Here is a 24623-nt window from a genome sequence, read left to right on the forward strand (position 1 = left end):
CTCCCTTCGATGACACCACGAGGCCATCTATCTGAGGAGTTTACTGGCAGCACTTGATTTCCCATGCGACTCTCCCACCGTTGTCTACTGCGACAACCAAAGTGCCATTTTCCTTGCGAGCAATCCAATCATTACACTACGAACGCGGCATGTGGGAGTCCACTTCCATTTTTCCACAGAGAGCAGGTTGAGCTAGGCACTATCCACCTAGAGTTCGTGCCCACATCCAACAATTTTGAAGACATTTTGACCACGGTCAACCAGCCGGTTCTTCAGTACCTGTTACCCAAGATCGGTTTGGGTACACCCTCCCCTACTTCTTCCGATTGACCGGAAGATGGTGCTTCCCTCTTGTTTTTCCTTCCAGTTTGAGAGGGGGCAACTTCTACTCTTGATAGTGACAATGATGATGCATACAGTTTTTAGACATTCATTTCTTTATTGTTTTATGGACATTTGTAACTTCATCCGCACTATCCTGATGATATGATTGTAAAAGGGCGCTTGGGCAAGTGAACAATTCCCTTCCGAGGGCACTGTCCAAGTGGCACCATTGCATTCCACCTTGCATGAGCATGGCATCTTGCGTAAGCATGAGATCTTGTATCGCCCTTTGCATTACCCCATGCATTGGCATTCTGTTCATGTAAACATGCATCTGTATGCATTTATCCATTTTCAGTCTTTTGGAGTGATCGACTCTGAATCCACCATATTCATGACATTTTCCATGGCAGTCTCCAAGGCAGTTTTTCCTTAGCTTGCTTGCTTGTCTTGCTTGCTCCACATATTTGCTATATCCACAGTCATTTTCCTTCTTCACCGACACCCAGTAATAATGGTAGGGATAGTATACTTCTTTTGTGAAGGTCTTGGGCCTAACCATCCTTTATCGTTCTCCCGTTTGGGGCACGAATACTTAATAGAATGAAAACTGATTTGAAACCCACACTTAATGCTAAACCTATCCAATTCCCAAAACAAAACAAAAAAAAGAGAAGAAGTCCATAGCTGATTCCATCTGCCTTTATAGGACTTGGTAGGCCACTGGACAACCAACATGCACCCTTTGTCCGATGCCATGTCCTCTCTAGGGTAATCACTTGGGCTCCCTTGATAAGATAACCATCATCTCTGTAGTCTTAGTAGGCCATTAGGCAACTGACACACACCCTTTGTCCGATGCTCTGGCTGCTTTAGGGTGGGATGCATTGGGATAAAAGATCTTTCCTATGGCACCGTTGTTAGGCCAAAGAGGGGGTGTTGAGCTAAAAATGCATTAGCTTTACTTAAACAATCCCAAAACTTGCTTAATGAAGAAACCTAGTTTATTTAAAAGAAACGCGATGTTAGAGAGTTTATGTGTCCCATAAGCACAAACCCACTTGGCAAGGGACCAAACTTTCTATAAATATGTATGCTGCCCTCCATTCAGCATATAATCTCGTTTTTGCAAATTTCAAGTGTTTCAGCTTGCTGCCCGCACCTTGTTCGCAAAAGACATCTCAGCCAAATCTGTCCATTGCTCTCTCCATTAGTTGGCGAATGATTTCCAGCCCTCTTCACGCAGTTTGGAGCTGATCCCCATCAGCCAGGCGACTGCTGTTCCTGCGCAAACCTACTGTCGTACAGCCTGCCACGTCATCTACAGCCTCCATTTGGTAGTTTTCTCTCTCCTTACTGCCATCTGCATCAGATCCAATTTCTCTCCTGTTGCATGCGTTTTTAGTCATTCTCTCTCCTTACTGCCATCTGCATCAGATCCAATTTCTCATTGCTGTGTTTGCTGGTATTCGACATCCGAAGGCTACCTTGCTGTGATTCCGGATCCGTTCAGAGTACGACACTCTCCAGCTCATTACCCCTGCCCTGATCGTTGAGATATAGAAGTTCAAGGTTTAGTATTCATTCACTGCATAGTGTGTTTGCTGCATGAGCATTGTATATTTAGCAATTATATCACTTCAGTTATTTTCTGTGTTCATTGTCTCTGAGTTACCCTAACCCTAGCTGTGTTCTTTTATCAGTCTGTGCTTTGTCGTACAATTGTTATTTGTGTTTCCGTGTCAAAGTATTTCTTTACAATTGGTACATGGCTCAGTTATGGTAGAAATGTTGTGATCTGAGATATGGAAGATCATTGATGGCTTCATAGGATGATATGTTTGGAAGGCACAATGCTAAATGCTTTTCATGGACGGCCTCTTGGTGTGCGCCACCTTGCAAGAGATCTTGTCATGCATAGTTCACTCCCATTCTGCCCCTTGACAGTAGCTACAAAGAGACTCAACACTAACAGGAGCTTTGGCAGCAGTACCTTCACACTTGGCCATAGTTTGTCCTTCACTATAAATGATGCCAACCTTTGGTAGTGTTGTACCTCCACCATCGCTTCACTTTTCCATCCCCCCCACACCATTGTGAGAGGCATTTTATATATGATTTAATTTGATTGTGGACGGCTCTAATTGGACTTTCAAGCATTTGTACTTCAGTATAGTTTCTTCTTAGTAACATAATTAGCATGCATCTTATCACCCCAAAAAAAAAGTTTGCAAAAGAGTTGATTGGAATGCCATGAAAATGGGTTTTTTTTTTTTTTTTTTTTTGCAAACTTAAGGAATTACTTGTCACTAGACAAGGACATGGATTTAAATAATCATAATAATTGGATCTTCCATGAAGCCTATGGCTCTCAGCCAATAAATGCCTCATATTCCTAGGGAAGGAATGCAGCCACACATGTGCCTTATATGGTCAAGGTTTGGTGGACCTCAATTGTAGAAAGAGGCACAAACAACCATGGTAAAGAGGTTGTTGGCTTACTAGGGGATGAGGCTTGGCAAAGAGCTCATAATAAAGGAATTAAACCCAAAAAAAAGAGTTTATTTTAAGTTTTCTCCAATGTTGATTGATTGAGTGATGTTTTGTGACTAGGGCATGTAATGAACCTTGTGCCAAGAGTTAAGTAAGAAAGCTAATTTTACACATCACAAGAATGGTGGTAGCATAAATTGCTTATATATACTAAATTATGCAGATACATTGGGTAGAAAGTGAAGGAGTGCAACCTTAACCGTCATATTTTATGGAAGGATGAACCCGATAAGTTGGGTAGCTTTCCGATTTTCTAGTTATCAATGTTTATGATTGAAGAGACCCAATTATGGTTGAGAGTGAACCTAACCATTCCACTTTAGGGAACAAGAATGATGGCCATGCTTCCCATCTAGAAAAGAGATCATTATCCTTGCAACAAGTGCAGGTGTCACTTTCTTTCCGCTACATCAATAGACCTAAACGTATAGTGTTTGTAAAGGCTAGATGACTCAAGATAACTTTGAGAAGTTTGGGAACCATGATGCTCCATTAGCCTTAATGTTTTGCTATGAGGTAGACTCAAAACCACCTAGTTGTGGCTAAGCTCATACATCTTGCGAGGTCCGCACTACTAAAGATTCCTATCCCTAGCTTAGCTAGGGGTGGATACTTGAAATTCCTTAAATAACTTGACAAAATAATAGAATATCACCTCGCATTAAAAGTTCAAAAATATTAGTTACTAACTAGACAATGCTCTTTCAAGTGGTATCCTCTATACCTGGGCTAAATGGCCTAACCCAAGCTATTTGTCCACCACCACCTAGGCCTTGGATACAATCCACCACCACTTGGGTCTTGGATGAAGTCGTCCACCACCTAAGGCTTAAACATCAACCTTCCACCATAGAGGCTAACAAATTTTTAAGGCTTTCACTACATTGGCTAAGCCAATTGTCCTTCATAGCAAAAGGTTAGGATTTCAATGTTTGATATGAATATTCTAGAATCTATTCTATTACGAGTAGTGACATCAATCATGGCATATGTACAATTTCACTTGCCTTTGGTTGCATGGCCGGATGAAGAATTGAGCTTTTTAATGTTCAAGCCTTTGGAATGCTTTTGGCATACTAAAAGTGATAAAGGTTATTACACTTCTGTAAAATGTATTTTTCATGCAAACCTTGAATGCATTGGGGATCAAAGCCCATGATAGCCCACAAAGCCGCTTTTTTGTTGACTTTCGTCGAGCAAAAGCATGCTTGGACAAAAATGTTAGCCCAAATAATGATTGGGAAATGGACCAACTCCTCTGGGTATTTATCTAGGGCTATGTTTAGGAGTTCAAATGAAGGATCAAGGACCCAACTTAACACAAGATTGGCAACAATTATTGAAGTACTTTCCATGGTCGATGAGGCCTCCAAACAGTGATGGATTCTTGAGATCTGATTCCTGACTGTCACCACCAGAGCTGATGGTGAATTTTCCCAACTATCCGCAAAAAAGCACCAACCAAACAGTGGCATGTAAGTACCTTAAGCCTGATTTATGCTAGTCTTAGTTTTTCACTGGCATAAACAACCAAATACTACGTGAAAAAATGTACAAGCAGGTTGTATTAGTCTTAATTGCTTTGGCTAATTGAAAGGCACATGCTACTTATGTCCTTCTCATTTCAATGGTGAAAAGGAAAATATTAAGGTCCTTACCATTCCATACAGTTATATCATGAACTTCAAATATGGGTAATCCTTCAATCTAAGGCCAACATATTTGAATCAAAAACTAATGTGGATTATTGTCTTTTGGTGAGACTAATATCCAAAAGTTGAAGTGTCTTACCATTGGGGGTCCCACTTTAAACAATGCCTTGTACCTTTGTGGTTTACATTAGCTGCACAAAACCGAAAAAAAAATTATACTTATTGAATGTCATGTTGAGGTGATTGAGAGAACAAGGCAGAATGAGCAAGCCAACAGAAATTGTATTGCACATAACAGAAATGTTCTTGTTACAAGTGAAACTAGGGTTCAACAACATAAAGCAACCCTAAACTCAAAGTTTAGGACTAACTGTCCTAATTGTCACAAGGTTTAAGTGTCCATTTTTCAAACGAAATAAAATTCTAATAATGACACCTTGGAGAAAACCCCCTAAAGTCAAAGTGCAAAGAACAAAGAAGGCCCTATAAAGAGAAACTTAGTACAAGGCAAGTATCCTATGTGTAATAATTATCTTAAGTGACTATCACTGGTCTTACAATCCACATACCAGGTCAAATAAAAGGCTACATGTCACCACATGAAGATAAAAGGATGCCAAACTACAATAATAAAATCAAACAAATATGTTTAATACACAGATTTCTTTTACCCAAAGAAAATGACTATAGTTATAAGCCCATAAACCTTCTCAAGGTAAAACAATAAGTACAGAATAAGCCCTTCAAAGGACTACAAAGTACATCAAGCATGCAAGGGCTGAGTAAACAGCCAGTCCAATAGGATGTAATGCCACACCTATGTGACTCAAAGTGGAAGAACATGGCAGAGTCCCAAGTGCAAATAGAACAATATGTCCTCCTCATACGCTTAGAGTCACCCTGCAATCTCTCCCATAGAATGAATTGATATACTATGTCGATATCCTAGACAGTCTCTACACAAGAAATGTCCTACAGATCAATGGCAAAAGTACACCTCACAATCCAAATGAATCAAGTAATGATGCTAGCAATCAGTTCCCATGTCATAGCAATGCTCCTCAGTCCACTTTGCCCACAAGAAGTCTGTGTGAGAATTATGCTCAAGTGCTAATAGACAATGAGAAAGAATTAACTTCCTTGAACATCATCTATCCACATAATAGGCCCCCGTCCGTTACTAAAGCTACTATCCCCCAAGTCACAATCATCTCAACTGAACAATGGAAGATGTCATGAGGACATGTATTTTTGAAACCTCACTTAACATGTGGATTAATTTTAATTACATGATTAAGTAAATGTGGCATATGTGAGGTGCAATTGGGGTTAAAGTAAATTTACAAGTCCGGGACCCAAAGAAATCAAGGGATGTCAAAGGCAAAAGTTGCTATAAGTAAGCTACACAGGTACTTCGTAGTATCTGGTGCCAGTTGTTGGCCTAGGTCATCCATTTGGCCATAAGTGTCAATTGGTGACACTAGAGAAGTGGCATTTAATGGTACCTAATGCCAATCTGGTGGTCAAAGATGTCGCAAAGACACTCGGGAATGGAAGTTGCCTAGCCAATTTAATTATTGACCAGTCTGATTATTTTTCAGGGCGCCAAAATAATTATTAGATTAATTTTCAGTATTTTAAGGCTGAAAATTAATATTTAAGTATAGAAAATGCTGGAAAACCCATTTGGGAAGGTTGCCACTTGTGAAAAATGCCCATGCAAGATTGAAAAACGTCTTTAGAGGCTAGAGAGACGCATTTCTATAAATTCAGCCTGCAAAAGAGAGGGAGGGGAGGCTGTTGGTCTGATTTGCAGCCATTGGGGGACCCTCTGAGGAAGCCAAGGGCAAAAGAAGACCAATCAACAGCAGGAGACACCACCTACAGGCTGTTGAGACAGGGCAACAATAGTAAATGACTGATTTTCTTCAGTTCTTTGCATCTACATGCTGTTGTGGCAGGGCAGCAGCTGCATTTGACTGATTTTCAATCATTCTTCGCGACAAAACTCTGACTTTTCTCTCTCTACAGCTTTCCCTCTCATCTCCCAACTATTTCACAGCCTTGCTCTGAAGATCTCAGTATTTGGACCCTTAGAGGCTGAGAAATTTCAGATTTCTCTGCTCTAAACCCTAATATACAGCAAAAATTAGGGTTTAGCAGCAGCCCCGACAATTGCACCAAAAATCGGAAGCTCCAAGACTTGGATTGAATAGGGCTGAAGCTGTTTCTAGCCTATTCAAGTGGAGGGACTAGCAAATAATTGAATTTGGGGCATTTTCCATTTCCATCAAAGCGGGTGAAGGCCAATTGATTGCCCGAATCAAGGGGCAAATCGGATTAAAGACTTGCTCGTGATTCATCACAGCAAGGGGAGTTGGAATACCAAAAGGGATTGGGAGAATCCCATTGTAAATCAACTTCTTCTTCAATAAAGCTAAAGAAAGACTGAAAGGGGCGCTAATTTTGGGGCCAATCGATTGTGCATTGTCCAAGATCAATAGGTAATTTTGTATTTTCAGATTTGCACTAATTGTTTGCTGCTGTAATTAAGCTGTAATCAAGGATTTACCACCCTTCCACGGAAGGAAGGCTGGTTACAGAAGACCACCTTCAGGGCTCTCCTTTGCAGCTTAGGGGCCCTAGGGAACGTGAGCCCTCTCTCCCATAGTATGGATGGACTCTAATCTCAATGCTGGTTGAAAAGGAAAGGTTTCCTCATCTTCTCTTCAACTATGATTAGTGATAGCTAGTGAAGGCCAGATGAAATAGATCTGGAGACTCTAATGATGACAATTGTGTCAGACCTCAAATCCTCTCCCAAGATCTCTAATCCCAATCTAATAGAACATACAATGTATGCTATGCTATTATGGTTTTCCAAGTGTAGTTGTAATAACACGATCTCTGCATCGAGAACGTCTTCCATAGCTCCTCATCTAGAAAAATAACCCTTAGCAACAAGCTTCACTAGTAACTCATCATGAAAGTAAATATATCGAACATCCATGGAGAGGGGAACTTAGACAAAATAGCGACAATAAGCCACTCCCTTTTTCCCCTACAACCGATGGATATGCAAGTAGAGAACCTTCTTAAGACAGTACTGCTCCTCCTCCTCGAGTGTGTCCATGTATAGGCAAACAACAAAGAAAATTTCGCAAGAGATGGAAGAAAATAGAACAAGCAGAGGAAAACATTTTCTCTTTTCACCAAATGGATACAACTAATGGTGGCTGAAGGCTATATCAACCCATGTGCTCCTATGAGCTTCAATGGTAATCTAGACAGATCCCAGATGGAGAACAATGCAACCTCACAAAGAGGTCAACATGGTAGGTGAGTTTCATGGCTAGCTAGAAGGCCTGATGTAAATAATTTTACTAAATTTAAACTACTTTGCAAAAAAAAAAAGGTGGATCCATAAAGTGGATGGTATGTGGATCCATACAACGGAAGGTAGGTGAGGAAAAAGCTGGATCCATAAGGGAGGATCCATTAAAGTGAGAGGGAGGTGGATGAATATGAAATATCCTCCAACATGGTTTCCTTAACTCACCACTCACATGTTTCACCTTAAATCACTACCCATATGGTCCATCCTACCTAGCAAACATGCCATTCCTCCTCCAAAACATACAAGGACAAGCAGACAACAAACCGCTACTAGAGAAGAAAGCACTCCTTGAAAGATTTAAAAAAACAAGGCAAGACCATGTCTTTTACAAACAGTGCGATGTCCTCCGCGAAAGGGGTGTGGGTAGCAAGCTGAAAACACCTGAAACCTGCAAAAACGAGATTTTGATGCAGCAGAAGAAGAAGAGAAGTGGATGCCGAACCCGCCATCGGTTTTTACCTTCACTGGAGTGGAGGATCTTTGCCACTGTTTGAGCAGAACCGGCTTTGATACCATGTCAAAAGATGACATACCAGTGAGACAGTAGGGTTGGCGGGGAGGAACAAGGAGTGAACTTGGCAAATATGGAGAAGAGAAGAGAAGAGAGAAGAAACTCTAATGAATGGAATGACGAAATTCCGAATCATGGAGTGAATGTGATACAAGGGACCAAGGGTGCCGTAGCACAAGGAAGATGATGAAGACAGCCTCGAACCACAAACCGCAATGTCCTCCTGAAGGGGTATGAGGGTAGTGGGCAAGCTGGAGAGAAGAGGTGACGGACTGAATGAATCAGCCGTAAGGAATGAATGAGAGAGTGGCCTATAAATAGGCACAGTCAGTCTAGGGTGGCGCCCCTTTTTGGGGCTGCAAACCCTAAACGCAAAACGCAGAAATGCAAAAACGCAAACTGCGGGTGAAGGGTGAAGGGTTTCTCAATAGGCGACAGCTAGAAGAAGGCTCCAGGGCACTGCGAGGCTGGAGGGAGAGGTGGCAGCAGTCGCAATGGCTGGACAGGTAGACTGATGGCTGAAATCTGCACTAGAGAGTATGAAACCTGCACAGACAGAATGAGGCTGGATGGGGCGGGCTATCTATTTATAGACATAGAAGGGTGCCCCGAAAATTAGGGTTTTTGGGAGACCACTAAAACCCTCTTGGACCACTCCCCTTTTCAGGGTTTTTCATTAATTAGGTATGTTTTGGGGCTGTTTAAGAATGCTAATCAGCTGAAAAGCATGTTTTAGCTCAACAATCTCATCATCAGTGGCCTAGGCTTATTTCAACAAATGAATCAAGAGAAGGACTACTGCACACTTGGCAATGGCATTTCCATCACTATCTTTTCCCAAGGACCAATAAGTTCTTTACCCCTTTTCAAAATATTCAACACTTTATTCAGAGAGTAGATCTCTATTGACACAGTTTCGAAGGGCCCCTCTGATACCTCTATTTGTTAGAGTCATTGTCCCTAACAAATCTATTGACACACTTCCTTGAACTATTAGGTTTCCCTGCATTCATAGAAAATGCCTCATACGGGCAATCTCCTACTCATGCCTCCCTAGGTAGTGATTTGCATATAGGATCATGAGTGATCTCACAAGAGACTGCCCTAAGATATAATAGCAACTGATGGCATTTCATGATGGGGGGTGCCCCACCCTGTACTGACTCAGCCCATTGCTCTCCAACAAAAAATGTAAACACCAGACTGTATCTCTATGACTTCCACAGTTGCTGCCCAATGAGTTTGACTCTATCCTGGAAAAAAGCTTCCTGCAGTATCAAGATATCCTTTCTACCAAAAGGACTACCTCTTGCAACATGAGAAAATCTAGCAATCCTCCCACTAATGCTCTGACTGTCTTGTCTCAAGAGGTTCCAACTATGCCTGAAATGTCATCCTCTGAAGCCTTGCACATTCCATGAGAGGATCCTCATGGTGCATGTAAGTCTCTAGGATAGATGTGGCTATACAATCCATGCCTGTCTCTGCTGCCTCCTAGCATACACCCTCTCAAATCTCCTCTCCATAGCTCCATTGTTGCATGTAATTGGGGAAAGTCCTCAGAATATACACCCAAGTCCTCCATCTCCTACTCACTCTCCTAGGTCACCTGAACTTCCCCCACCTCCTAGGTGTCAGGGACCTATGGTAGGATCAAATCTGGAGACTTCACCTAGTGACTAGAGACTACTAGAGAAGGTGGCACATTTGCAATCTAGGGCATCTTCTAGGGAACTGCTGGTATCACTACCTCTGAATAGTCAAGATCCATCACCATGCTCCGTAGAGGTACTGCTATATGGGGTTGTGAAATCTATAGCTTCTGGGTGGTCAGAGAAGTGCCTATAGAGGCCACAGGATGCCAAGGTGGTGCCACACAGACTACTGGTCTAAAGGTCTCTAACCACTATCCATCATCCCTCCACCTATCTAGGCCTCTCTACCCCTATACACATTCCCCATCTATGTGCTGTAACTGTCACTGACATTGTCTCCTCCTCTATCTGGCATTGTGCATTATCTAGCACTCTATATCACTTCTCCATGGCCTGTTGGGTTTGACTTACGCCTACGTTCACAAAGGACTGTCGGTGAACCTCAGTAAGACACTAGAGCAATTTTTACTCTCCTTGTGAGAGGTTTTTCCCCCAGATTTATTCTCTTTTATTTTATATGCCTACATTACATAGTTTGGGCACTTATCATGTTTTACACCTTTTGAGTGTGAACGCACTCTAGCAACCCTAAGGTTTAAGGGTTGTACTTTGTACTTGCATCTTACACTCTTCAAATTATTGCATTGGGTATCATGCCTTCACTCTCACAAGCTCTCTTCACTGTCAACTAGACTCTCAGCTGGGCTTCAATCTCTATGCGTTCTCTCTTCTCTCACATTTGTTATCAGAGCTGGCCCTTTGCTCAGCTCATCCAATGGCCACCATCTCCAGCTGAGCTCCTCGGCATTCAGCCCCATCAGCCAGCCCAGCTCAGTTTGCTTGTTAGCCATTGAAGCCACCAGGTTGCTCTAGCTCCGCCAGCACCAGCAGCGCTGTTTGCTAGCCTCCAGCATCGCCTCCAAGCAGGCCCACTGCCTGCACCAACTGCACCACCTGCGGCTATAGGTGCCCTCCAACCCTATGCCGCCACCTCCATGCGCTGTCATCTAGTCCGGTGCACCGCCAGTGCCACAGGTGCCCACCACTTGAGCAGTTGCCTGCCAGACACCCGCCAGCGCCGCCTGGCCCAATCCACCTCCAGCACCTCTGCCTGAGCCTGCCCTCTGTTAGCCGCCGCCCGCCACTCTAGCTCGACCTCCAGCTGCCTGAACACCACCATCTGGAGGTGCTGCTACCTCAGCCACCAGAATCAGAGGTAGAAGGAATTTTTTTTTACTTTTTTAATTCAGATTTCATCTTTGAGAAGGGGCTTGTGCCCAAGCAGCATCACTCTGCTCTTACAAGTGTCTGAGACACAATTCTTGCAAAGATTTTGTGCATTTTGGGTCAGAACTTTGGGGCTTTTGATGTCAACTTACAGATTGGCAAATGTACATCAGTGACAATCTGTAACACACATAATTTGTGCATTTTGGGACAAGAAATTTTGGGGCTTTTGCATTTTTTGTGCTACTGAGAACTGTACTTCAGACAATTTTTGACAAAGTGTGATTAGACTTGCTAATTACAGCAAATTGCTTATTGTAATTTCTGGAAATTCTAAGATTTCCAGGTTGGTCCAACTTGAAGTCTTGCTCTTTTGCTCCTTGGTCAATAACATTTACCATGGCCAATTAGGGAGGCGATGTATTTACATATGTGTCCAAGGAAGATAGTTGGATCGCAACAACTATTCTCTATGATCTTTTACGATGAAAAATGTGCTAATTGCAAAGAATCTTTGGGATTATGTCAACGGTAAAGAAGTTCGGCCTAGAGTTGTGGCTCGTGCTACACCTCCTCCAGGAGAACATGGACAAAGGGCATTTTAGCCCACTCAGCCTGTTCAGCCCGCTCCAGCTCAACCACTTTCCAGAGATCAATAGCACAAAAGGCATGGGACATACAAGATGCTCAAGCATTGTCGCTGATTGCATTGGCAATTCTATGGTCTATCATCCCCCACATTCAGTCTGCAGCTTCTCCACAAGAAGCATGGCTCTTTCTTGAAAAATAAGGTTGAGACTATGAAGATGGATGAGGGTGATTCTATATAGGATCGTCTAAATAAAATTCAAGACTTGCGTAAGCAGCTTATGAATGTAGATAAGTATTATTCAAATGCACAATTGATCTCTACCACTTTGAATTCATTGCCACCCCTCATATTTGGCCTTTCATACGGCCTTGAACCTCACCATGAGGATTTCCCCACATCCACTTACTTTCCTTCAGTTGGTCTGTTTGCTCTTAAAGGAAAAGCAATTAAGAAAGAACAGTGGGCTGGATGTTATAGCCTCTAAGCAAGGTTTTATGGAAAGGCAGAAGGGCAAGGGCAGCCAAGCTAAAAATGCTCCGCAAAGCTCTGGGACTTCGTGTGCTTCATAGAGCAACAAGAAACAGAGAGGGCATGCAAGCCAAGAAGAACAAATGCCACTATTGCAACAAGCTAGGTCACTATATCCTAGAATGTAGGAAGCACATAGCCAAGGAGGAGGAGTCAGGGATGTCCGTTTCTCATGCACCTTCCACTGCTATTGAGTCGCATCTTTTGTTGCAAACCGTGACTATTATTTTTACACATGCAGTTATGATTCTTCTTGGGCTGATAGAGCATTTAGCTCTACTAAGGATGCGAGCTCATGGTTCTTTGATAGTGGTGCTTCTAGGAATATCACATATCGCAAGGATTTGTTTTCCTCCGTTATTGCAACTCATGTTGGCAAGTCTGTGCAATGTGCCAATAATGCATCATACCCTACTAGAGGTATTAGGGAGATTGTGTTGACAGCCATTGATGGCTCTATTCTCTGTTTGCAAGATCCATTATTTGTACTAGGCATAAAGAAGAACTTGTTGTCTATTTCTTCTTTGGCAAAGTGTGGTTTGCAAGTCACCTTTGATGATGACAGATATATGGTCAAAGATAAGAAACACGTGCCTTTGGTTTTGATTGGCACTTTATGTCATGGGTCGTATGAGTTAGATGCTTATTCAGTTGATTAGTCGGGTCTATCTAGCATCTACTCTTACTCCTGCAATGTCATAGGCAGACTTATGGCATGCTCACATGGGGCATGTAAATTATGGTAGCTTGATGCTTATGCAGCGTACAAAGATGCTTGATGGCTTACCTCTCTTAGAAAGACCTCCTGAGCATCTATGCGAGGGGTGCATTTTGGGGACAATGCATCGTTTTTCATTTCCTCATGATAATGCTTTTAGAGGAACTACCAGATTATAAATTGCGCACTCAGATGTATGTGGCCCCATGCAAACAAAGTCATTGATGGATGTTACTATTTTGTCACTTTCATTGATGACTTTACTCGTTTTTCCTTGGTCTACTCTTTGGTCAAAAAGTCAAAACTGTATGATGCATTTTTGTCTTTTGTAGCACTTGCTGAAAATCAACTTGGTTGCAGGGTTAAGACTCTCCGTTCAGACCGAGGTGGGGAAAATACATGTCTTCTATGCTGAATTCTTTTTTGAAGCAAAAAGACATTGTCCATCAATATAATACTGCTTATACTCCACAGCAGAATGGGATTGCAGAGAGAGGAAGAGTAGGTCACTCATGGAGATGGCCCAATGTATGCTTAAAGCAAAGAGCTTACCACATAGTTTTTAGATGGATGTACTTACGTGTGCTTGCCACATAGTTTTTGGATGGAAGTACTTATGTGTGCTTGCCATGTTTTAAGCAAGTGCCCTACAAAGGCATTAAAGAATGTCAAGTTTTTTTAGGCTTGGAAGAGTCAGAAACCTTCTGTTGCACATTTTCATACTTTTGGGTGTCTTGCGTATGCACAAATTCCCAAGGTACTAAGAAACAAGTTGAATAACAAGGCTATTAAATGCATTTTTGTGGGGTACAACAGTGAGAGCAAAGGATGTAGATTACATGATCCTATCTCTAATAAGATATTTGTCAGTAGGGATGTGGTTTTTGATGAAAAATCAGAATTATCCCTTGCTGGTTTTGATACATATCATGTTGCCAATGATGTATTTGAAGGGCTACTGCCCATTACTTTTGGTGATACAACTAGAGCTTCAACAAGTGAACTTAATGTTCAACCAGCTGATTCATAGGGTAATATGGAAAATTAGCCTATGGCTGATCTGAATATTCAGCAAGATGTTGAATTTGAAGTTCAACAAGAGCTTGTACATAATCAAGAAGCTAGACAGATACATAGATAGTATTAGCAGACTATGAAAGATAGTCATTTGGATGCTCCTATTGTTGGTCGTACTAGAAGGCAAGCTCGTATGCATGATGGTGCACATACAATGGAGTTTGTTATGGCACCAGATACACTTGATGATGAGGAGCCTGAATGTTTTGAGGATGCACAACATAGTGTGCATTGGATGGCAGCAATGCAAGCTGAGTTTGATTCTATCATAAAGAATCAAACATGGGATTTAGTGTCCTTGCATGTTGGGAAGAAAGCCATTCGTACAAAGTGGATCTACAAGCTGAAAAGGAATGAAAATGGATCCATTGACAAATGTAAGGCCAGGCTTGTGGCCAAAGGCTATGCACAGAATAAAGGCATTGACTATGAGGAGACATTTGCTCCTACATCCCGCATGACTACCATTCAGTCTATGGTTGCTTTGGCTGCCTATTATGGATGGACTATGCACCAGCTTGATATAAAGACTGCATTTTTACATAGGGAACTTAAAGAAGAAGTGTATGTACAACAGCCCATTAGTTTTGCAATTGTGAGATCCGAACACTTGGTGTGCAAGCTGAAAAAGACTTTGTATGGTTTGAAGCATGCTGCCCAAGCTTGGTATGAAAAGATTGATACCTTTTTACTCAGCCACGGGTTCATAAAGAGCTTATCAGAGTCTTTACTTTACATATGTAAAGGGGGGGATCCTTGCTGGTCACATGACTTTATGTTGATGATCTTCTATTTACACCTCCTCATAGATATAGCGAGTCTGTTCCACTTGCTAGCATCCAATGTGTAGGATCAAGTTCACACATGCCTCATGGAAGATGAATAAGGACACATGCTAATCAGATTTCAACATTGAAACAAAATTTGCAGCAAACTTTTGAGATGTCAGATTTAGGGCCTTTACACTATTATTTGGGCACTCAACTCATTCATGATGCTAGAGGCATTGGATTATCATAGTCTAGATACATTGCTAGACTTCTTGAGAGGTTTGGCTTATAGGATGGCAAGCTAGTTTGTACACCAATGGAATCTGGACTCAAGCTGTCCTTACATGATGACAGTGATTTGTTTGATATCCATATGTATGCTCCAGTAGTTGGATGTCTCATTTACCTATGCAACACAAGGTTAAACATTCAGTTTGCAATTTGAACCCTAAGAAGATATATGCACCAGCCACGCAAGTCACATTCGCAAGCTGTCAAGCATGTTTTTCGTTACTTGCAAGGTACTAGGACTCTTCGATTGCTTTATACCAAGGGGGGACCACTGCAAATACATGCTTATAATGATTCAGATTGAGCTGGTGATTATGATTCACGTTACTCTACTAGTAGTAATTGTTTCTTTCTTGGCTCATCTTGCATTTCTTAGCTTAGAAAGAAACAATCCATTATTGCCACATCGTCATATGAAGCTGAATACAAGGCAGCTTTCACTACCACAATTGAATGCGTATGGCTTAGACACTTGCTGGCTGATTTAGATGTATCTATCACAGAGCCTACTCCTTTGTTCACTAACAATCAAAGTGCCATTGCAATGGCACAGAACCCAGTGTTTCATGCACGCACAAAACACATAGAGATCCACTATCACTTTGTCAAAGAGAGGCTATATGCAGGGGATATTGGCCTTGTCTATTGTTCTACTACCAGTAATGTAGCAAATATCTTCACCAAAGCTCTTCCTTGGGACAAATTTGAAGCATTCCTCAATGCTTTAAATTTGATCTCCTTTGGTGGATGACCCTTGTATATTGATCACTCTTCACTCCAGGGGGATTTGTTGGGTTTGACTCATGCCTACACTCACAGAGGAGTATCAATGATCCTCGCTAGGACATTGGGGCACTTTTTACTCTCCTTACAAGAGGTTTTTTCCTCCACATTTATTCTCTTTTATTTTATGTGCCTATGTTACACAATTTGGACACTTATCATGTTTTACACCTTTCGGGTGTCAACACACTCTAGCAAACCTAAGGTTTAAGAGTTGTACTTTGTACGTAAACCTCTTACACTCTTCAAATTATTGCATTGGGTGTTGTGCCTTCACTCTCGCATACTCTTCATTGTAAACTATACTCTCAGCTGAGCTTGAGCTTCGATCTCTATGCATCCTTTCTTCTCTCACATGGCCTAGGTCTACCACTTCCCTCATCCATGGAGGCTTGCCATTGTTGTGTCATGGGGCATTCTGTTTCTAGATGTTTGATTGCCCTACGAGCAAAACACTGGCTAGGGAGTTATGTATATGAGATTGTTTGGATAAGGAAGTCCCCCATGGATGGAGGGGATCCTGATAGTCCAAGGAGGGTATGTAAGTCCTCTGTGGCCACAATGACTGTAACAAGGTATCACGGTGAGCCCTCTGAGACTACGTTGGCAAAATTCTTCTCTCTCTATGTGGCATGGCTGAAGGCACTACCAATCTCAAGCTAAGAAAAGAGAGAGTGATGCCGATGCCATCTCCCAGTGATGAGTAGTCCTGACCCTCAATCCATCTATCAAAATAGGCCACTGAGGACTTCACATCAAGCAGACTCTAGGAAACGCTACCTCCATTTGCTGGAATTAGCTGAGCTGAAGCCTAAAGCATCCCTTTCTCAAGTCTACCACTCATGTGACCCTTGCTAGGGTGCCGGTGAGACCCACCTGGATGGAGTGCTTAAGAATGTAAATGGGGAGCATGATCTTCAACCAGTCTGCAAGCCAAAGAGAACACCTGGAGGGCTGTTGCTCTAACCTGGAGTGTAAGCTCTATGTTTGGAATGAAGCAGGTCATCAGGAAGGCATTGACCATAGATTTGCAAGGGGCTTCACTAGAGCCCCGTGGTGGTACTAGAGGACCTGCTCAGATCTTGAGCAACTCACTAGCTTCATGCATCTATAGTGCAGACGCTTCTCTGTCAATTGGTGCCGAGCTCTATTGTGGTGATTTTGATGCATATGGGGGTTGGGGAGGACTGGGGGAGATGGAAGCAACTTGGGCAAGGAATTGAACAAAGGCTTCTGGTAGGCTAGAGGAAGAGGTTGAGGATATGTCCATGTTAAGAGGTTGTCTAGGACAGAAGTCAGTGCCTATGACAGTGGAGGCAGGAAGTGGGTTGAAGCTTGTGGAGGGCAGCGTAGTAGAGGCAAAGAGGCACAAAGCTAGATGAACTAGGCCGCGTTGGCAAGCAGGAAAGAAGTGGGAGCAGCGGGTACTCCTTGGAAGTGCAGTAAGGCAGGTATCTAGGTGACAGCAGAGCAGGCATGCAGGATGGTGGGCTGTACACAAGTGGCAGGTAGAAGGGGGCAGCCAACAGACAGGACTGGGCGTCAGCCTGTCGGGCAGGAGGAGGCTGCAGGCAGGTAGAGCAGGTAGGGCAAGGATCACAAACCAGGAAGGGGATGCCGCACGTAGCAGGGCAGCCAGAATCAGGCGGCACCAATCCTGCTTTCAAGTGCTCCTCCATTGACTCCATTCAGGTCGCATCCATTCAGATGTGATGTCAGATCAATTGACATCAGGTCAGTCATGGAGCTCAAGTTGGCGTCACGTCAGTCAATGATGTCAATCAGGCACTTAATGATGCCAGCTCAGGCAGCGATGTCAGTCAGTGTAATGTACCACAATCATAGTGGTCAACAATGTCTGTCAGGAACTTATTGACACCGGGTCAGTTGGCGATGCATCAAACTGACACATAAAACTCATCAATAGATCCCCTTATGAAGTCCTATCTGCAGCCCTGTCAAGAAGACTGCTACAGACTCATGTGGAGCAAAAACCAAATCTCCAATTCAATACATGAAGCCACCAAGACAGACTATCTGTTTACACACTTCCCCACCACTATCAGCACTAGATTTCCCCTTCCCCAGATTGCCACCACTTCAAATCTGGACAGATCATCTTTCTTTTTTCCAGAGAGCATTAAAAATTCTAATAACAAATCCTCTCAGTACAAAGTATCCCAAGGCAAAATGCAAAGGACAAAGCAGCATTGTAAGGGACTTCCATACCAAAGATATACAACAAGAGGAAATCTATTACAAGGCTTGAATGAATGACCAGTCAGGACATCTATAGTGCCAAACTATGTGGGGCTGACAATGGAACCTAGGCAGTTCATCTTCACAAGGGTCATCCCTGAGAGCAGGCAACAGCCCCATGCCCAGCAAGGCTTCAAAAGACTCCTAGGCAATGACCCCACCACTCTCTTCACAGAGAAATTCGATCCATTATTGCCTGCCACAAGTGACACTTGCCAAGACAGTTCAGCCCCTTATTCTTAAGCAAATGTCAGACCACCCTATCAGCAAGATCTTGGGATGAGCAAGCCTTACATCGGGCATATGGATATTACTACAGCTTAGCTTAGCATTTCAGGATTTCTTTCACATTTTTGTATCTCCTCTATATTCATAGAACTTGACAGTTTTATTTACTTCTAGTCAAAAAAATTTATACTCCATGATAATACATCATTGCAGTTGTACTACATGCTCAGGGCTATGCAAATCTCTCTCTCTCAAAGGACAATTTGACATGTTGGAATCACAAAGGAGGGGCAAGTACTGTGGACTATGATAGGCTCACCAGCATTGATACCAAACATCCAAAACTTTAAGATATCTAAAAGACCAATTGGCATAGCAGCAGATCATGCTATTTTGACATTCATGCTCTCTTGTGTACATATGAAACATGAAACACCTTGCCTCCCTAAACATCCCAAATACTACTTTACAGAAGACACCTCACACATCTACAATGTTTCTCTGCAGACCAATTCACATACATTGGACTTGAGTAGATCGTTGGAAGAATGTACAAGGGATTTAGCAGAGGCCATACATGGATCAGCCATGTATGCATTCCCACACACCTTGCCCCAATGTAGACCCACACGTTCTACTGCTCCCCAAAATAGCTGGTATGATGATGAGTGTAGAGTCACCCGAGCTCACTTACAGTTTCAGGAAAGACAGTACCCCCATACAGATTACATTACCAGATGCTTGGCTTAACTATGGGAGACAACTGTATGACCAGCCAGGACAGCCACCTATGCATCCCCCACAAGCTTGTAGACCAACACAGTGGTCTTTCTTCACATGGAAAATGGTTAGGGGTGCAATTTCTAGATTACAAAATGGGAGGGCACACGATGAGGATGGACCAGTAGCAGAACATTTCTCACATGCTTGTGACATATTAGCACCCATATTGACACATATGTTCAATAGAGCAGTATGTGAAGGTTTCCCTATGAGTTGGTCACACAACACTATCATTCCGCTATTTAAAAGTGTTGATCCCCTGATTCCTAGCAACTAGAGGACTATGATGATCGGTCATACTTTGGCCAAGATATATGGATCTATATTGAAGAATGAACTCAATGAGTGGGCTGAAATGCAAGCCAAGAGAGCACAAGGAACGGCAGGTTTCAAACGAGGATATACCACGTTGGACCATATTCTCACACTTAGAGCCATTATTGAGGAGGGTCAAACCCAAGAAAAGAGGATCTATTGTTACTTTGTAGACTTTCGTAAAGCTTTTGATACAGTGCCTCGTACACACATCATGCTAAGATTGCAGGACATTTGAAGTACCAGAGGGTATACAATGGGGTGTCTATGCATTATATGAGGCAGTGACAGGTCATTTACGGGCACTTGGGAGGCTATCAAAGAGGATTGATAGTACCATAGGAGTGAAACAAGGATGTCCACCTTCACCCACATTGTTTGGTCTATACATAGATGAAGTGTCTGATTATAAAGACCGAGGAGGAGCTGCCTCGCAGGGGTGCTAATACCGATATTACTGTATGCAAATGATATTGTTCTCATTTCAGATTCGCCGAAGGGATTGCAGTGCCATCTAGATGCTTTGCACATCTTCTATAGAGATAAAGACCTCACCATGGTTTTCAATACTTCAGTAGCACGGGTGACTAGATCTATGTACCAGTTCACATTTGGGGGAGACATATTGGAGCATGTGAGGGAATATGTCTATTTGGAAGTCACCTTCTCCGACCCACGTTTTTCGTTAAGAGGGGCATCAAAGGCATGTCTAGCACGTGGATATGCAGCACTAGGGGCACTTGAGAGTCAATGTGCTCACATACAATTCTAGGAGCCCCGCACCACACTCTGGTTGTTTGACACCCTAGTCACACCTACATTACTATATGGAGCAGAGGTATGGGGTTGCAGCTTGTACCACAAGTGTCTTAGCCCACTCACTGATCAGATTGGAGTAGAGAGGGATTATTATGATGGTTGAGATAGCATGGGAAGGCCATTGATCATGATGATAGTACGCATGATTAGGAGTAAGCCCTCCACCCCACATCCCATTGTCAGAGCAGAGCTACGGACAACACCTATAGTTACCGAGGCACTCTTCAAGGCAATGACCTTTTGGCACAGACTATGGGAACTTCCATGCCATAGATACTCTAGATTGGCACTAACCTTATCTAGACAACTAGCAGTAGGAGGTGAGAAGAACTATTGGTTTTCACAAATGGCTGTTTGGATGAGCCTACATGGTTTGGATATTGACCATCTTCCACCTTTGGATTATAGCCTTGACTGCCCTAAACTTTCTCTCAGCCGATCAGAGCTGAACCAGGTGATCAAAGCTAATATCTTGAGGATTGAGACAGCAAGGACATGGATCCACCCACCACTCCCTCTAGGATCGAGGATGGAGTTCTACAGGAGTCATTTCTTGTGTCTCTCTGATGATGGTTTCACTATTCGGCCAGCATATATGGATACCCATCTCTCCCATAGTGTACGGGTTGCCATCCGACAGAATTACACCTCCTCACATAGGCTTCAAATGGAGACACGCAGATGGACAAATACCCTAGCAGAGGATAGGACTTGCCAACTTTGTGGTCGAAAGCCTGAGACAGAAGAGCACTACATATGTGGATGCACAGTATACTATGGCAAACAAGGACAGTACCATTGCCTCTTCCGTGATGGATTTGAACCCCTTCATCGCATCATGGAGTACAAGGACTTTTCCTCCTGGAGCTTTCGACCTGGAGCTCGAGAGGCGCCGAACTGCACTACTGCGAGACAGGAGGCCAACTCACCCAAAGGGACACACATAGAGAGCACTCACACACTTCTTCATAGAGCTGCCCTACTGACACTACCAGCCTAGCAGAGACAAAACCACCACACCTTACAGGCCATCCTGTGGAGTCACATTGGATAGACCCATTTCCCCTCGTCGAGCACGACGAACCCGTCTACCAGGACCACGTCTGAAGAGACTACACCACAGTCGGATTAAAACCATTATCACAAGACACTGAAGACTCACCACGAGGCATATCAATGCAGTAGCTAGGGACCGCATCATAGCTGAGATCATGTGCAAATCTTGAGATTAGCTCCAGCCCATAGTCTCCACCACACTTTTGTACATGGTTCTATCAAATCTGGTTCTCCTTTCCTTTCCTTTTCTTTTCTATCGATGGAACAACACTACATATGGTTCAATCCTAGTATAGTCCCATCGTATAGTTATTTTCAATATTGTTTCATAGGCCACCCACTCATTTGTAATGTTATCTTTACCTCACTGATGAGATGCCCTTAGACATGGATGTACTCTGGATTTTGTATCATAGGCCACATTGGCCTTAGGTAGACATTAATCTCTCTCTCTCTTTTTTTCATAAAAGGTAATTGTATTAATTACAAAAAAAAAGGTACAAGTTTACATGATTACAAGATACACCATGGCTCTAAGCCATCGTGTGTAAATCTCTCTCTCTCTCTAAAGTACTAAACCACAAAAGAGTTACAAAAAATCATGGCAAAGACACAGAGGAAATTGCCATATGCCAAGGAAGTAAGTCCTCCCGAGGGAGTAAGTCAGAGTGCCGAATGAGATCTATCTGCCAATGCAAGAGACCTTTAAGCCTAGTAATATGTCCCTCCTGAACATTATAGGCTGAATCAAAAAGAAAAGCATTCCGAATGGTCCAATTGTGCCAACAGCCCCAGTATCTAAGAAAAAGAAACAAGATCTTCATATGCGACTGAGCCGGTGTGGGGTATTTGGGCCGCGCAAAAGCCCAGTCAAAAGGGCTTAGCGAAAAACCAACCACTACTCACCAAACTGCCAACAAGAGTGACCTGATTTTCTTAGCAAGAGGGCAAGAAATAAATCGATGACGGGCCGATTCCACACAGGTGGTGCAAAAGAAACAATTGCCATTGGAGATTCGACGCTTGGAAAGGGCGGAAGCAAGAGGAAGACCACCGATCATCACCCTCCAAAGAAAGACCTTGCATTTGAAAGGTGTCTTGTTCAACCAGCCCTCCATCACAGTTACCTTCCAACATGACTGAGATTTACGCAATCCCCATACAGTATTAACTTTAGTAACCAGCCATTGATGATCTTTAATCACAAGATGATACACCTGGTTAGCTGAGGCCTTTTCCAAATTCAGGCCGCCTACAAGGTCCCAGTCTTGCCAAGGACGATCCGAAGCAAGGGCAAGAAAGGGTTGTCAGCTTTGGAGCACCATTAAAAGTTGTCCCCATAAATCACGGTATCCACGAGGGATCCTGAAAAGCATTCCGGCTGTACGAAACGATATCAACACATTGCGACTAGCAAGGCTAGCATCTACAACTGAAGTCAAGCCTAAACGTGCCATACAGTTAAATTTTGGTCTGAGCTCATGTTTGCCTTCCCAAGAAAGTAATCGCGAGGCTGCCAACAGTTCCAATTGAAAAGAGTTAGTAGCTAAGCCGTCCTCCGCTGGATGTCGTTTAGCCTTCTGGAGAACCAATTTCCATGAGCATACCAAGGGAGCAAGCAGAGATGATGAAGGACTAGAAAACCAAGAGTCTGCATTAAGAACATGCCACCAGGAGCTCCGAATATGAGTATTACCATGCACAAGCCTGTGATTCTCAAGAAAATAACGGACTATGAAGACCCACGTGTGATGATCCAAGCACACGGCACAAAAAAGAGACCAAGGGAATGCCAGCATATGAGTTTCGGCATCCAAAACAGCCCCACCACCCATGCGTTTGGGGGTACATGCACCCAACCAAGAGATCCATGAAATACCTCCATGTAAGGAGTCCTTCCATAACATGAAACGAATGCATTGAGTAAGAGCATTCAATGTAGTAGTAGTCCAAGGTAGCAATGGCAAGAAATATGTGAGCATTGGCAACATGATTGTCTCAGCCACTTTGAGGCGAACAAGGAAAGGCCAAGCCTGTGACTTCCAATACAGAAACTTAGCTGTTAGTTTCTATGAAATCCACTCTAGTAGTTGCTTCGGCCGAACATCAACACCCAAAGGGTACCCCAAGATGCCTGACAATGGAACCACGGGGAACAACCAGTCCTTGCCAGTCCAGTGACTACAAATCTGACTCCGTGCAACTGAGAATGGCTGATTTCAAAGCATTTATATGAAGACCAGAAGCATGACCAAAGAGAGTCCAAACATCTAATGCTTTGCGAAGATTATCCTTATCCACAAGCAAGATCATAAAGTTATCATCAGCCAAGGATTAGGTAATCAAGTGTTGTCCAAAAAAAAGAGACAATCCAGCCAACTGATTAGAAGCTGCCATATGAGATAACATCGAAAAAACCAGATGAGTCGCAAGGGCAAAAAAGAGAGGACTCAAAGGGCAACCCTTTCTCACAGAGCGTGCAAGGACAAAAGGCTCGATAACACCACCATTCAGCATAACTCGCGAAGAAGCCGCAACACTAATGGTGTGGATCAAACGAGCGATCCGAGTATCAAAGCCCATAGTAGACATAAGGTCTGCAATGAAGGACCAGTCTACATAATCAAAAGCCTTTTCGTGGTCCAATTGAATCAATACCACCTCCTGATTAGAGTGCCTTGAGGCTTGCATAGTCAATAGCCAATTGCACATTCAAGACATTATGCAAAATGTTTCGGCCCTTAATGAAACCATATTGAAGAGGATGCACAATGGCCGAAAGATGCTTATGAAGCCGATTCGCCATTGCTTTGGAAAAGATTTTATACATAGAACCCATCAAAGAAATTGGTCGCCAATGTTTCAACATAGACGGCGAAGGAACTTTTGGAAGTAGTTTGATAAGTCCTTTCTATGAGGAAGGCATGAACCCCGTTTCCCAAACCTGCTAAAACATAGCCATCAATGGTTTCACCAGACTGGTAGCAAAAACCTCAAAGAATTCATTGGTGAGACCATCCCAACCGGGACTTTTATCCTTGGGCAAGTGTAACAAAACATCCATAACCTCAGCCTTACAAATATC

At 43.0% G+C, this 24623-nt stretch overlaps 1 protein-coding gene across 2 annotated transcripts in view; it reads right to left on the bottom strand.

Moving 5' to 3' along the window:
* LOC148021525 (protein HAPLESS 2-B-like) overlaps positions 1-24623 on the bottom strand; it is a 309826-nt gene that overhangs the window by 197644 nt on the left and 87559 nt on the right. For both annotated transcript variants that reach the window (XM_087696627.1, XM_087696629.1), the window contains exon 6: positions 4669-4720. In XM_087696627.1, coding sequence (XP_087552753.1) covers positions 4669-4720 — 52 coding nt within the window. The remainder of the gene's footprint in view (positions 1-4668; positions 4721-24623) is intronic.

This window comes from Lygodium microphyllum, chromosome 17 (genome assembly GCF_053477565.2).
Source record: "Lygodium microphyllum isolate KBCC chromosome 17, Lygodium_microphyllum_v1.1.10, whole genome shotgun sequence".
Classification (NCBI taxonomy): Eukaryota; Viridiplantae; Streptophyta; class Polypodiopsida; order Schizaeales; family Lygodiaceae; genus Lygodium; species Lygodium microphyllum.